The sequence below is a fragment of the Nothoprocta perdicaria genome, unplaced genomic scaffold, assembly GCF_003342845.1.
Source record: "Nothoprocta perdicaria isolate Ctin4 unplaced genomic scaffold, notPer1 scaffold_4, whole genome shotgun sequence".
Taxonomy (NCBI): Eukaryota; Metazoa; Chordata; class Aves; order Tinamiformes; family Tinamidae; genus Nothoprocta; species Nothoprocta perdicaria.
In genome coordinates this window covers 4,876,991-4,891,860 of record NW_020455643.1, presented here as the reverse complement: position 1 = coordinate 4,891,860, position 14,870 = coordinate 4,876,991, and the positions used below count along the sequence as shown (strand labels likewise).

At 42.6% G+C, this 14,870-nt stretch overlaps 1 protein-coding gene across 1 annotated transcript in view; it reads left to right on the top strand.

The window, feature by feature from the left end:
• Nucleotides 1–14,870, top strand: part of SPATA16 (spermatogenesis associated 16) — a 71,108-nt gene that overhangs the window by 41,517 nt on the left and 14,721 nt on the right. The window contains exons 5-8 of the mRNA XM_026045406.1: nucleotides 4,757–4,904; nucleotides 7,359–7,505; nucleotides 7,723–7,835; nucleotides 14,161–14,325. Of these exons, the coding sequence (XP_025901191.1) occupies nucleotides 4,757–4,904; nucleotides 7,359–7,505; nucleotides 7,723–7,835; nucleotides 14,161–14,325 (573 nt within the window). The remainder of the gene's footprint in view (nucleotides 1–4,756; nucleotides 4,905–7,358; nucleotides 7,506–7,722; nucleotides 7,836–14,160; nucleotides 14,326–14,870) is intronic.

The window sequence follows — 14,870 nt, the reverse complement described above, 5'->3', positions numbered from 1 at the left end:
TGGCAGCCCCACGGCTCCAGATAAAGCCACGGCAAATTGCCTCCCTGGAATTATGTTGTTTTTCACTATGGAAACCCTCTTATCCTTAAGAAAGGTTGCCTTTTCTTAAGCATTAACAAGCTGGTTGAAAGCAGCTTGTTTTTGGCTAAAAGCAGCGGGAATTTGGCTAATATCTACCCATCAAGAATAACTGGCATATTCGAGGAGTTTGCTCTTGGGTTTTTCCATCCACTGCCTCCATCCACTGCTGGCATCAATGAGTTTGAGGATCAGCCCGTAACCACAGTTAGGGAAAACCAAAGCACTTCATATTCCCTCCCACTGCAAGGTGGAAGGGTAAGATCTTCAGTTTGTGGTGTGTTGCATGGGAGCTGAGGTCTCCCATCGTTCACACATGTTGGTGATGGGACCTGAGGACAGTTAGTGTCTCCAAACTAGAACTGGGTTTCCGCATCCCAATTGATTGCTCATTTTGCCATGCACTAGTAGCTTGTAGCAGGACCTGCACTAGCAGCATCCAACTAATCCTTTCCTCAACTCCCTTATTCCATTTGCACTTCTTTAATGAACAGTGATAGCTTTGGGAGGATAAAAAGCATGGATTTCTGTTCTCCTAAACATAAAGAGGCTCGTACTGAAATATCAATAGATCTCAGAGTTTAAGGTAACCCATCTGGAACGTGTCTGCTTCTGCCTTTTACAGCTCAGCAGAATGCAAGGGTCTACCTCCGTGTTGCTCTGCAAATCCGCTTTTAAAAATATACTGCATACAAAATAACTGGCAAAGACTTAAATACATTAATAACTTAAGAACTTGAATAAGCTGATATTTCATGTGGCCTACATTAATGGGAAGGCATTACATGGCAGATAAGTAGAAAGTTCTCATCTATTGTATAATACATAATTTATTCATGCCATAAACATATTGAGAAAGGGATATGCTCTGGCATTCAGTCTACTTACTTTTCCCACAGAAAAAAAATAAAAATAGTGTAAGAGGATCATGCTGGTGAGAAGATATTCATATCACAACAGCAGCAGACTTGGTGGTTGGGCTGCCAGATATTTCTTTATGGTTGGCAAGATAGAGAGAAAAGCGCAGAGGTTGCACTGCAGTGCACCCATAATTCTACCTACCGCCCTAAGTGTGGAAGCAGTTCATAGAAGAGGCTGATGGCTCTACCCCGACTGATGTCATTACATTAATAAAAATCATCAATAAAAGCATCAATTCCTACTATAATGTAAATGAGACGGTGGCTGAGCGGGCACTGCAGCTGCAAGATAAGGCACTAGAAAGATATCTAAAATTTGGCTAATTCTAGATGTCAAGATAATTGGATTTTCAAAATTAAACCTTTCTGTAGTTAAAGAGGATTAAGGGTTAGGGACCGTAGCAGAGAAATCTACTGTCACCGTTATGAAGAATTTGCAGCTAGTGTGCCATTTTTCTTCTTCTGTATCTGCTGTAAGTGAGGCAAAATGGCAAAAGCTTCATAAAAGTATTGCAGTAGTTATATCATTTGCCATCAAAAGTTGGCATAGGATAAGTCTGTTTCTTGTGCATCTACTTATTCATTTTATGAGCTCTTAATGGAATTCTAGTGGGCACTGAAGGGACAATATAAGATTGTTTTGAGTAAAATTTAGGTTGTATTAAAAGGTCCAGGAGATCTACCATATGACAGAGGATAATGATATTGCAGAGCCAAGATGCTTAAGAACTGAGGGATACATGGCCTTAGTTCAAATTAAGGAAGATCTACTTAAGCCTCATTAAAACAAAGTTTTCTTTGGGAATATCTTTTGACTTTTTAACTGCCATGAAAGCAAAAACCTTGTGAATGAATCTGTCTCATGAAAGAACTAACTGATATTTCAGTAGAAGAGCTGACAACTTAAATACTCCTTGCAATACTCTCTTTCCAGATGGCTTCTCCACAGACTTTCTCTGATTCCACACACTTCCAAGGCAGGGACATAAACCACCTGACGTGGCAGGGCATGAGTCAAATCCATAACTATGGAATAAAATCTTCCCTATGATCAGATTATTCTGCAACTTCTTCTTAAAAGAGCTTTTCTTTTTACTTTTTTCTGAAGCAATAGTTTTGGTCTACCACTGAGAGGAACCAACCCATTGGATGAACTTGTATGATCAATGATAGTCCTTATGTTACTGTATGTTGCTAGAGAAGGTCTTTCCTATGGCTTAAGGGCATCTTAAGGCCTTTGTTTTCTCAGACTCTCCTGGGGTGGAAGTCTGGAGTGTTACACCACCTGATGAGATAACACTGCAAGATATGTGGAAACCATCATCTTTATCTTTCTCCATAGCTGGAACCTAAAGATAAGCTTACCTGCTGCCTCCATTCTCAAGAAGGACCCTGGCAATTCTTCCACTCCAAGTCTGTAGCAGCAACATCCTCCATGTATCAGAGAGTAGTTTTCATACATAACACTTCTGGTGGAAAGACACCAAAACACATGAAAATGGGAAAAAACAGTTGTCCCATCCTCTCTCAAAAGACTCTGGTGAAAAGTCCGGTGCAGCCCTTGTAATTTTCTCCACAGTTTGACTGTATCCTGACTATCTGCATGGTCTACGCCACGATAGACATGATGTTCTGCATTTCCTGGACACATTGGCAGATATTTCTCTGTGGGTAGGGACCTCAGTACATAAAGGCTTAAGCAGAAAAATCTCCAGGGATTTCATCGTATAAAGTTTTCTGCTCCAAAGTTTTTATGGGCTGAAGTTTTATATCCTTAAAGACTTTAGCCCATAAAAATCCAAGAGGATAATAAAACAAATAGCATCTATGTCCAGGGTCAGTAGCTTGGGGAAAAAAAATGCTCTTGGGTAATAATGCCTTCACCAGCAGTATTGACCAGAAACCACGGACCTATTTTTCCCCCCTTTGCCTGACATTTTACCGTTATTGCCCTCAGAGTCGGTCACTATTTGCATGCTGTGCAGCGTATCTATGGGTACCTGGCAATGCAGAGATTGACTTTGAGCTGCTCTCAAGGATGATGAATCCAAAAATGAACTTTGCAGGCAAATGCCAGGAGAGCTATTGCCCCGCACCCACACAGTATGTCTGGTCCAGCTGCCCACCTCTTTGTCTCGCTGCCTCACTCTATATATTTTACATCTGAAGTGGATAGATACAACCAGAAATATATTCACATTACTTCTGACTAGAAAATGGCTGCTGAGCTACAGAAAGCCAGCAGAAAACCCAATATCAAGCACAAAATTTGAGTTGGTGCCTATATTTACACATGAAATTGAGCAGTTACATGTTTGTCTAGTCCTCTGCTTTTCTTAAAATTTACCTTGGAAGGCTTTACGGGTACCTTCGCTTTGTTACTTATCCTGTAAGTGCCCTGAATGATAGTGAATTTAAAGTCTATCAAAATACAAAAACTCAAAATCATTTTGCTATAAATCACAGCAGACTGCTAGGTATTTCTGGAGAGAAGAACGGGCCCAGCTCCATTCACGGGTCCCTGAACTCTTGGCAGGGAGACACACTTGCTATTTTCTGCTCTGGTACCTGCAGGTCTGTAGAGGTAGCCACAGATAATGAGGAGGTGTCTGCAGAAAGTTTCCTTCTCACCCGAGGGGACATTATGACCACCCCAGGTGGTCATAGTACTATCATACACATTTAAAGCTTCTTAATTGTCCAGGGACAAATACTGTCCACTTGAGACTACTCCCAGCTTAGTAAATATCCAATAAGGGCGGACGAAAGGCAGTGATCTAAAATACGAGGTCCTCAGAGTTGTTCTAGGCTGTTCCTAGCAGAGCACCCAGTGTAACTGCATTCAGGGTACCTGCAGGACATCTGCACAGAGCAAGCATGTCATTGCTATTGCATTTCTGCACCCTCCGTGCCTACAAACACAACAAGAATAAGCAACATCAGACCATATCCGAGGATCTTGTGTCATGGGAAGGTTTCCGTTTTTGCCCAGATAACCTGGTGAGGCCTCAGGGATCCTCCAGTCTCCTGGAAGGGCTGTCCATCCATGCAAACAGGGCCGAGAGTCCCTCGCAGCGATCCATAACGTCCCAAACGGAGCTGGGCGCCTCCTCAAGCACCCGCAGCACCGGCTCATTGGGGTCCATGGAGTGTGACATCCCCCTCCCTGCACAGGGCTGGCTCATGCATCATTAGAGTCATTTTTAAGGGATGACAAGGTTCATAAGCTTCGCATTGCCCTCCGCACAGGAGTGAATTTTGCTCTTAATGCAAATGGTGTTTAAATGCAATATTTTAAGACTAATACTCTCTACAGACACAGCGTCTGATTCATGCCAACCCAAGGGGTAATATGAATGCTTAGTATTCTTTAACCAGCTCCCAAGGACTGAATAAAGCCTGCAGATGAAAGATGTGACCTTCAGAGAGCATGGAATCACTTTTTCTTTTCATCTAAAAGATAATTTATCTAATACCTTTCTCCTCATTGAAGACATAGGCTTGCTGCACTGAAAACTGTTTACAAATGTTCTATCTCCATTAAATTGATTTTCTGAGTATAGATAGGCAGTGTTTTCTGGAACTAATTTAAATTCCCTCTAATTAATATTCAAGACCAAAATATGTTATCTTTGCATGACTGTGCAATTATTAAAGGGAAAAATATAATCTGTGAAAGTAATTATTTTTCTTTTTTTTTATATTTTAACTAGCCGTCAGCCAACATGAAATGTATCACTTCTTTGCCCTCTTTTTAGGCTATGATTGAAGAAGCTGTCACCAGAGAAGAATCTTTTTCAGTTATGTACACACCATTTGTGACCAAAGCCAAGGCTGACAAAATAGAAAAGATGAAGGACATTTTCGCTAAAAAGCACCCTGATTATGTAGAGCACATATATACAGGTAACAGGAGATTTCACGTGTTCTTAAGCACTCTATGCTGTCTGCATGAGTGTGGCTAACCTAAAAGGAGATTAACAGCTTGAGCCTCTACATTCCTACACTTCTGTGGGGTAAAATTAACCTCCAAGATTTGCACATAGGATTGCACTCGTTTCGGGAAATCAGGTCAGCACTAAGGCAAAGCACAGACCTGATGCTGCTCATCCCCACCAAGATGATTTTTGTCCATGAAACCTCATGTTTCCTGGCTGAGTGCCATTATTGCAACAAATCTTTCATGTACTTTTATGGGGTATTATGGAGACAGCACAACCCGTGTCCAGTCCATCCCCATCACTGGGGATGCACCTAGGTCACTGGCCCTTCGGTGGGACCTTTGCTTTCTAAAAATACCTTTCTATAAGAAAGTGCTAATTCACTGATTACCACCTCGGAGAGCATCTCAGCTGCAGGGATGTGACTGCACAGCCAGTTTTCCTCAGGCTGTTCAGGACAAGCAGGATCCTGAGCGAGCAAGGGCTTTGGGAGCCCAACACTATCTCCTGGCAGGGTAGCATCTTGCAGAGGAAACACACACTTAAATCCTGGTGACTGCAGCTGTATGTCAAGAGGAATAGGCATGACATTTTGGAATAAGGCAGGGGGCTCGAAGGCATTTCTCCCAATCGTTAACCTGCCGGCTTGGAGCATATTTGACTCTGGTAGCACTTGGCTTTGAGCTGATGATTGAAAAACGTAAAGGGAAAAAGCGCATTTCTCAGGTCAGCTGCTGGGAAGCATCTGTGTTCGTCATGTCAGCTACATCTGGAGCTCACCCCTCACTGGCACTTGCAGCGGGGTGGTCCTGAGCTGATGGGCTGTCACCTTCCTGCAAGAGCTACACCAGGCTCACAGATGAAAGCCTTATTTGTGACAGCACTGGCTCGGCCAGCGCACTTCCCAGATAAATAAGGCTTCCAAAACAATAGCTATTGCACCTTTTAGGGAGGGAAATAAAATCTGTTTGAAAAACAAACAAATAGGCATTAGGAAACTAAGTGTCTACAACAAAACTGCAAATATTTATCACCAGCAAACTTTTGTTTATTTCACTTAAGGAAATCCTTATAAAACTCGATCACTGTTTTGCAAGGTGCAGAGCATGGCTATACTGGCAGTTTTACTGGCGCAGTAGTTTTTGTTTGGTTTGATTTAAAGAGGGAAAACAGGGACTCATTTCTCATGGAGTTTTTAAAGGGCCTGTCTTTTGTGTCTGTCTGCTTGCAGATGAGACTTTGTGGAGAGCTTCCAGGAATAAAGGAATAAAAGTACTGGCATTGAAAGGAAAAAAATACAAAACTTCCAAAATTTGACTGGAAAGAAAGAGAAATTCATATTCACATATACCCTCAATTTATAGCAAGAGTGAGACTTTCAAAAGCACCTAAGAAGCAAAAATGTGCAAGTTTTGCACTGAAACACAGTAAGATTTGTGTTCATAAATCATTAGGTTCTTCTAAAGGTGTCACTGGCCATTTTTTTCACAAAGCCTCCCCAAAGCCATCGCCACCAAGTGTGGCTTGTTTCCAGTGCAGGACTCCCAATCGTTTGACCTGTGGGTCCCTTATCTCATGTAGGAGAAATGTAAAATCTGAGCTGAGTTGTTTGAGTAGGGGGGTTGAAACACCAGACATCTCATGAGCCCATCACTTTAAATGACTTTTCTATACAGTCCCAATCGTACATCCATCTGTAGGTCCGGTCCAGTGCATTGCAAGGACTGAACTGGTTTCAAAGCTTGCCCAGGAAGAGAGGCAGGGACCTGCTGCAATGAAAGCATTCAATGGAAGCCTGTTTCCAACCCGAGAAGCCATGAGGAGCCCAACATGTGCTAAGAGAAACATGAGGTCCCCGCGGTGTGATTTACGCGGGGTGAAGTCCAGGGAGCTCCAAGTGGGCTCCTCCGTTTGTCACAGCGGCCACGCTGCCGCTGTTGAAAGCAGAGGCTGCCGAGGGCAGAGCAGAGCTCGGCAAGAAGTGACATGATGTGGTTGTGATGATAAAAAAAAAAAAAAAAAAGCCAAATCCGCAGGGAAATCAGGCTTTGTAATTTCATGGAGCAACTGCAGCTCGTCTTTTAACGAAAGAAAATAAGGACAGTGTGTTACTGAAGTAACACATTCTGCTAATTATGCTCTGGAAAGAGCATAAATGGGAAGGAATATATTCCATCACTTGTGTCAGCAAAATTTAAAATGTTGATGAAAAATGTTGCAAAGTTAGAAATTTCAGAGCCTGGTTCCAGCTGGATGGGATTGCTTGGTAGCTTCTGCGCTGGTAATTTTTTCCAGGTTACATGTCTTTCCCTCTTTAAACTCTTAGGGCTTCCTATTTTTTTTTCCTGCAGAAAAGTAACTTACATTGCATCCAAAAAGAAATGTGATAGCAAAAGGTGCTTTCATTGTCCTATTCCAGATCCTCATGGATTTCATATCTTGCCACAGACAACGGACTGGTCCTCTCTGCCTCCCCAGCAGTATCTTCTGACTCTGGGCTTCAGAAACAAAGACGTCGGAAAGTTCTTGGAAAAGATGTCAAGCAGGAAGCTGACAATCTTTTCAGGTATGTTGACTCATTCAGTGGCTCTGAAAGCTCAGGGATTCCCCATGTCATCCTTGCTTTCTGAGCACGGGGAACAGGAGGGCTTCTTTGGATCCCTCTCTCTGCGCCTGCAGCTCTCCCCATCATTTTGCCTCTCCCCCCAATTCAACCACCTTGCTCTATCCCCTACACAAAATTTACATGAACAAGCCCAAAATGGAGGTTTGTGGTTTCTTAGAGTACAAGGCACCTTTGAATCTTCTCACAAAAGAAGAATCAAGAAGACATTTGGAGACCATCGGGAAAAAGATCTTGCCAATAATGGATTTTATACGAAGCACCAAGTTAATGGTGGGTATAGAATTTGCTTAATATTTTCCAGTGAATATAGCATTAGAAGGCTGTAAGAGTGCAAATGAGAAGTGCTTCTGGGTCTGACCAGGTTCTAGATACTTTTAAAAAGTAACTCTAATTATTTAACTGGATGCCCAGCTTACTTAACATCACTTTGCCCATGATTTTCTCAAACCTTTAAGGCCTATTGCAATATATTCATAGCTCAAAACCAAACAAATCTACTATCTTTAAAATGCCTGGTATTCTACACGTATTGCAGGGCTCTCCATCGAGTTAGTAACAGCTGCTTGAAGCATTTCTAGTGCTTTAGATCCTGGTCCTTACACAGTGAAGGATGTGCAATAACCTTCGAGTGTGTTAAAGCGGAGCTGAAGGTGTATTAGTTAATTCTATGTCACACTTTTCGCAGCAATGTACACAGCTTTTTAGCACCACGGCTTCTGATTAGCACAAAAGGTCAAAAATCAAATTTGCATGGAGACTAGACTATTTCAATGCAATTCTCAAATTATTCTGCAGGAAAAAAAAAAATGGAAGAAGCCTCTCCTCCCCAGACTGTAAATGCTAACATGAATGCTTTTTTTCCCCCGTTTTTTCCTAGCAATAACAGTTTTTCAGTTTTCTGTGTGTTGAAAGAGCCAGAGTCATTTCCTCATCAGGGGTGTCTTAGCAAATCACAGGATTTATATTCTTAGGTTTTGATAACAGATAGGAGGCTGACAAAAACTGCTACTTAGCAACCCTTTGCAAGGAGGAAACATTAGCTAGGTATTTGGAGAAGCAGCATCTTCTTAACCCTCCGAGAGCAGCCACACGACGACGCTAAGAGTTTGCTCCTACGCATGCGGTGGGAGGTGAAGGAGCTCGGCGCTTTGCCAGAGCGGGCGCTCCTGAGGCGCTCGCACGGGTGGGAAGCAGCCCCGGGCAGGCATTGCCTTGGAGACTTAGAAATTTCTCCTTTTTTTCTTTTGAAATTTCAAAATATCTTTCATTTACAACTATCTCATCATGCAAACGCATTTGGAGGACCGTGCATGGTTCTAACAGAGATGGATGGGATCTAGGATCAGGGAAAGGGAACAACGTGATAATTCAAGAGCTGGGATCAGAGTTAGGATTGCTTAAATCTCTCCTCACCAGCAGCATGAATTTATACTGCTTCTACCCAGCAATATTCTCCACCAACTCTAGACCTCCCCTAGTATGTTTAGATATTTTGCCCAAACCACAGAGGCTCCCAAGATTACAGGGTGAAATGCCCGCACTGCTGAAGCCAGCACCAAACTGGCATTTTTCTGGGGAGATCAGCACGGCGTCCACACAGTTTACAAAACGTCTGCCTGAGTGGCACCTCCAGGAGCAGCTAAACAGGCCTGGATCATGTTTCTACCAATGCCTGACCCATCACCATGGGGTCACCAGGGGAGCTGTGCCCCGAGATACAATAGATTATCCCTGAGTTAGCATCAAACTGCTGCCAATCCTGCAAATCAGAAGGGCTCTGCACCTGGTATGGTAGAAACACACTCGCCTTCTCTTCAGCTTTTGCATCATTGAATGATCCATACGTATGTATAGCTCACTCCACATACAGACACGAGGTTTACAGCTTACTTCTAGAAGATACAGGAATATATTTTTAATAAGGCAAACATTCCTTTCAGCCATCTTCTTCACTTACAAGTGCAAACATACAATGCAAAATGCTTGCCCTAATCATGTTTTTCCAACGAAAACACCTCACTGCTACAGCAGAGCTCATTAAGTAATGGCAACATCCTTAATATAAGTCAATTCTGCCACCTCAGTTTTGTAACCATGCAACTTACGGCTAATCATTTAATTTATAAACACCTGACTGTTGGTAAGACATGACATGAAAAAAAAAACAGAGTATTTTTTATTTGACTCCATTCTTCATAGAAGACAGCCAGTCCTATTGAAATCAAAGAGGCATTTTTACATTGTAAAGTAATAGCCACATGAGTGAGGACATCACAGTCCACCCCTAAAGCAGTGTCAGCTGCTGAGGGTGGTAAAGAGCCACAAACCTGATCTGCCCACAGATTCCTACCCCAACACCAAATTTACTTTATTTGTCTTATTGAAAATAAAAGAAAGAAAAATCCATCAGAATCTAGGTAACTCATATTCTGAGTAGGATTACCAGCACCAACAATCAGTTTCTCTGTCAAGTCTTTTCACTGGGGTCATACCTGCCACTTCCTACACATCAGGTTTGCCTTTTTCCTGTTGCCATCCCATGGCCAAAGCGTGGCCAGGGTGGGGCTTATTAAAATGTTCACATTATATAAGTGAACCAAACCTACCATATTGTACATAGCAAGTGCTATTCTTTCACAAATCCATTTGTTTTATTGTTTATTTTTTCAGCTCAGGAAAGTGTTTGCTATATCCAGATTTCGGCATACTCATTTTCTGGAGGATACCAAGGGCATTAAGGAAACATAACGATGTGATTTTTTGCTTGTTATTGCATTATTGCAATACACATGCTTGCAAGGCATGGCTTCATTGAGATTTTGAGCTGAAAAATAGCAGCAAAGGCTCAACAATAGTAAAGAAGAACCACTGCAGGGCATTCCAGACCTTTGCAAAGTGGTGCTCTTAAAGCCAATGGTTAAACATGCCACATGCATTTGATGTGACAGATCCTGCTTTTAATCCAAGCTGACTCACTTTGTTTCTCTTTTTCCTTAGCACTCCCAGCACTCCGCAATCAAACTACAGTTGCAAACAGAAGTGATCTAGAAATGACATCCCTAGGAAGTGGGGATGCCACCCCAAACTTCCCAATGAGACTGACGCATGTGGGAAGTGGAGGGGACACTCAAGCAGAGGGGATTGCACTCTTCTCACAGGCTCTCCAGTTTCTTTTTGTCCCATCTTTGCTTTAGGGCTAGTGCTGGACCTTAGCAATAGTAGGCGAGATCCATCTAGAACAGCCTGATCTGCTTTTATTACATGTTCTTCCCCAGGGCTGATCCTTAACCATCAGGACGTTACTGCTGTTTTCCCCAGCTTAAAGGGAATTAGGGGAAAAGGCGATAGTTTAGTAATAAGGGTTCAGGGGATAGCTTTTTCTTAGGAAGATCCCTGACTCTGCTGAGATTGCCTCTTATGAATAAGGTCATCAAAAAAAGCTCATAAGTTGTTCATTTTCTTTTTTTTTTTTTCCTTTAAGATTTCCTTGGGAGACCAGACACTTAAGGTGGGGCTCATCTACAAAGGAAGAGCTCTATAATTTAGGCCCCCTGTGCTATCCCATTTCTAACCGAGGAACAAATTTGACTCCACATGCTGCATTTGTCTGTTGCGTTGCTGCCTGGTTTCTCAAACATGCATCCCTTCATTATTAAATGAGCCAACCCTTTTGCACTGAAGGCTCAGTTTAGGCTTGCTCTTTACTTACCCTTCACTGTACCTATCTGAGATGACTTTATATTCACCTGTTTGGTTGGCCAGTTTATCGTGGTTTTTACTGCAGCTTAGTAGGCTCTCGAATTCTGCTATAGTTCATGTAATTCTCATCATGTGGCTCCATTCCCCAAGGAATTCTTTTCTCCTGCCAGCAGCAGTTATTTACTCTCTCTTCCTGCATTTATCATTGCCACTGAAACACCACCTCTGACAATGTTCAACCTCCTCTAATCCCCTTAAAAATAAACCCTGCTGTCGGCTCTTTATTTATTTATTTATTTGCTTTGTACCTGCTATAAACTTAAATAGCATTGCTCTGTCCACTGAGTGCATTCTGGCACAGATGCCCAATTTGTTTCCCTTAGCTACGTGGCAAGTTCTCTCATTTTTCTAGAGAGTCAAGCAGGGAAAGAATTTCTTCTTTGCCTCTCCTTTCTTAATCACTGAAGTTGCCCCCAGCAGACACAGCACGATAAGAGAAGATTTTTACCTGTTTTCTTAGCTGATGATTCACTATACTCATTCCTTAATGCTTGCATGAAAAAAAGAAATATAAAAAAAAAAAGAGTTTCGGGCGGCTTTCAAGAATAGCAGGGAAGAACCTTTTGCTGTATCTAAAACGTTGCGTGACTATTTCATGTTGATAAGAGCTCTTTCTCTCTCATTAACTGATTGCTCCTCCTTATTTTAATGAGCACAGATGTAACTGGGGACTCGGCTCTCAGGCTTTCAAACACCGATGATTAGCTGGAGAAGGGGACCCATTTTGCTCCCGGTTCTTGTGCCACGTTAACTGTACTGTGTCAGACGCAGTTCAACGCATCAGAGGTCACAGAGCGATTTTTCTTGCTGGTCTCTCTTGCTAGGTCAGGTCCTCAGAAAACATCTTTTCATTTGATAAAAATAGGCTGCAAAAAGGCTGTCCCAGTCTCCCCTCTGAGAGCTGGTTCAACAGACCGTGGGACCCCAAGGGCTATCCTGGCTCCTCATGTCACATCCAATGCACAAGATATTTGCCTTCTTTGCTTCTGTCTTGCCTTTTTTGCTTCTGTCTTTACTGCTAAGTCCCCAAGAACCACAGAGCCCAGGTAAAAGATAAACAACCAGGAGAGAGGAAGACTTTCTGCTGGTCGAAGAGGAGTAGTTTAGGGATTATTTGGGCAAGCTCATGGCTGTGCTGCCATTCAGAGGGACCTAGATAGGCTGCAGAGTTGGGCAGAGAGGAATCTCATGAGGTTCTACAAGGACAAGAGCAGAGTCCTGCACCTGGGGAGGAATAATCCCATTCAGATGCTCAAGAAACAGAATTGCCATCCCAGTCTTATTTGTACCTATTTATACACAGTGATCCTCCTGTTATCATTGTCTTTTATCTCTCTCTTTCCCTTTTCAATTTTGGAATTTAGCCCTCTATATATTTGTTGAGATGGCTAATAAGCTCTTGGCATTTTCATTAAGAGACTAATCAAACCCCAATTCTCTCAGAAGAAGTAGTCTTCCACCGTGCTGGCATCTCTGATCCAGGAGGCTTTTGTTTAAATCAACCTCTCCAAACACAGCTGAGCGGGAGCATGGGCAATATTGCATAGACTGCTTCCCATAGCTTCTCCTCCCTGTGCAAGTGCATGGGGTCTTTCCCTCAGCTGATGGAAAAACCAGGTCATTGGCTTGGATCTTTCCAATTTGGTTGTTCTGTCATACGAACCAGCCAGATTATACCTAAATTCCAGCCTTTGGTTTTCAGAGGCTTTTTATTTTGTGCCCATTTCAATAGCCATTTCGGTAACAATTTCCATAAACTTTCCATTCATTTGATGATATTTATGTAAGGCAAATTTTTTCAAAACCGAAAAAGGTTTAAATCGAGGTTTTTGTAAAGAAAAGTCCACTTTTAAAAAATAGGATGCACTCTACTGAAAAAATAATTTTCATTCAAGACTTTCCATCCAGGTTGTTCACTATATGATTGGATTTGGACCCTCTACTAGGAACCAAAATGGCTGTAGATTGCAGGCTCAGCTTGCCACTGTACGTAACTGCCAGCACAAAGGTCTGCTAAAAATACTGCAAGCAGTTTTGAAAATCCATGCCAATATTTTGAATTTCAGGCATTTAAATACATTCAAAACCTTGATTAAATGAATGGAAATTTCGCTCCGAAGTGTTGAGCGTTCGAGTATACGAGGGCTACGTCTCTTGGAGAATCTAGGCCAAATTGCTTTTGAAAATCTCAGCAGGGTGCTTATTTGCATTTTTGGCATCCGAGCACTTTTGAAAATATGGTGCTAAGGCTGCCATCCATCAAACACTTCAGCAGGTGCTGAGGTTTTATGCAAGCACTTGGCCAAGCTTCTGTATTCACAGGCTTAAAATTACCCCTGTGCCTATCTGCCTGGAGGAGCAGAGACCACCTCTGCGAGTTTCAGTGCACCGAGGTTATATATTTGAACACTTTGGACGTCCTTAGTCTGCAAACAAACCGCAGATTTACACACTGCACGGCTGCCTTAACCTCCTCGCTGAAACTTTAAAAGCAATCCATAAAAGTCAGATAATATTTAACAGAGGGGATTAAGGCAAAGCCATTTCCAAATGAAAACATCGCATTCGTGTTTGTTATCTGATGCCTCCCCTTCATATATATTATAAGCATGTATTTATTCTTCTAGTACCACTAGAGATATTGTGCAAAGAAAGCCCTTTCTTTTCCTCTTTATAATTGTCAGCAGCATTATATCGTAAAGGTGCTGATGCCATATTGCTTGTAGCATTACCAGCGCATATATATTTGATGATAAGCCTCAAGGCATAAGACTCGAAGGAGAAGCGTGTTTTCTGTGACTCTCTCCTAACCCGCTTGCCTTTGCCGAGAGAGCAGGACCGTTTCTGCGCGTGCTCGCACGTGATAGAGAAGTTGCAGTACGCCAGCCTGCTCGGCTGCTTGCAGCAAGCCACCGAGGAGTCCCAGGTGATTAATCAAGCCATGGCTGAGCTCGCATCCCTCCCCTACCTGCAGGACATCAGTCAGCAGGATGCTGAATTGGTAAGCATTCCTTTCTAATCCTTGTGCTGGCCTCCGCAGGCAGGAGGCCAAGGAGGGGAGGTTTGGGGCAGAAGATTGCGCTGTTGTTGGCTCTGAACGCCAGTTCTGAGCGTGTGGACGTGGGGAATGGCTTCAAAATCCTGCTGCAGTGCCTTGTCAGAGGAGCTGCTCATCACCTGCAAGGATAACTTCCACAGAGCCAGCATGACTCAACTGCTCACATATTTTTAAAGCCTCTTCTTTTCCTCCAAACCTCCCAAAATTAGTATGGGAAAATGATTGCAATTATTCAGATCGTGCTACTTTAAGGTACCTAACATCACAAGCCACCTGCAGCCAAAGAGGCAGAATCTCATAATTAAAAGCAGAGAAGTGAAGAATAAGGAGAGAAAAGATTTTTCATTCCTGGCTCCACCTGCAAGTTGCTCCCTGTCTCTGAGCACAGTCATATAATTCCCATAATACCTTCCACACTGTTGTTTTTCCTCCATAAACTTAGGATAATGTTACTAGCAGGGTCGTCGTGAGGCTGGAGTCACTATCAT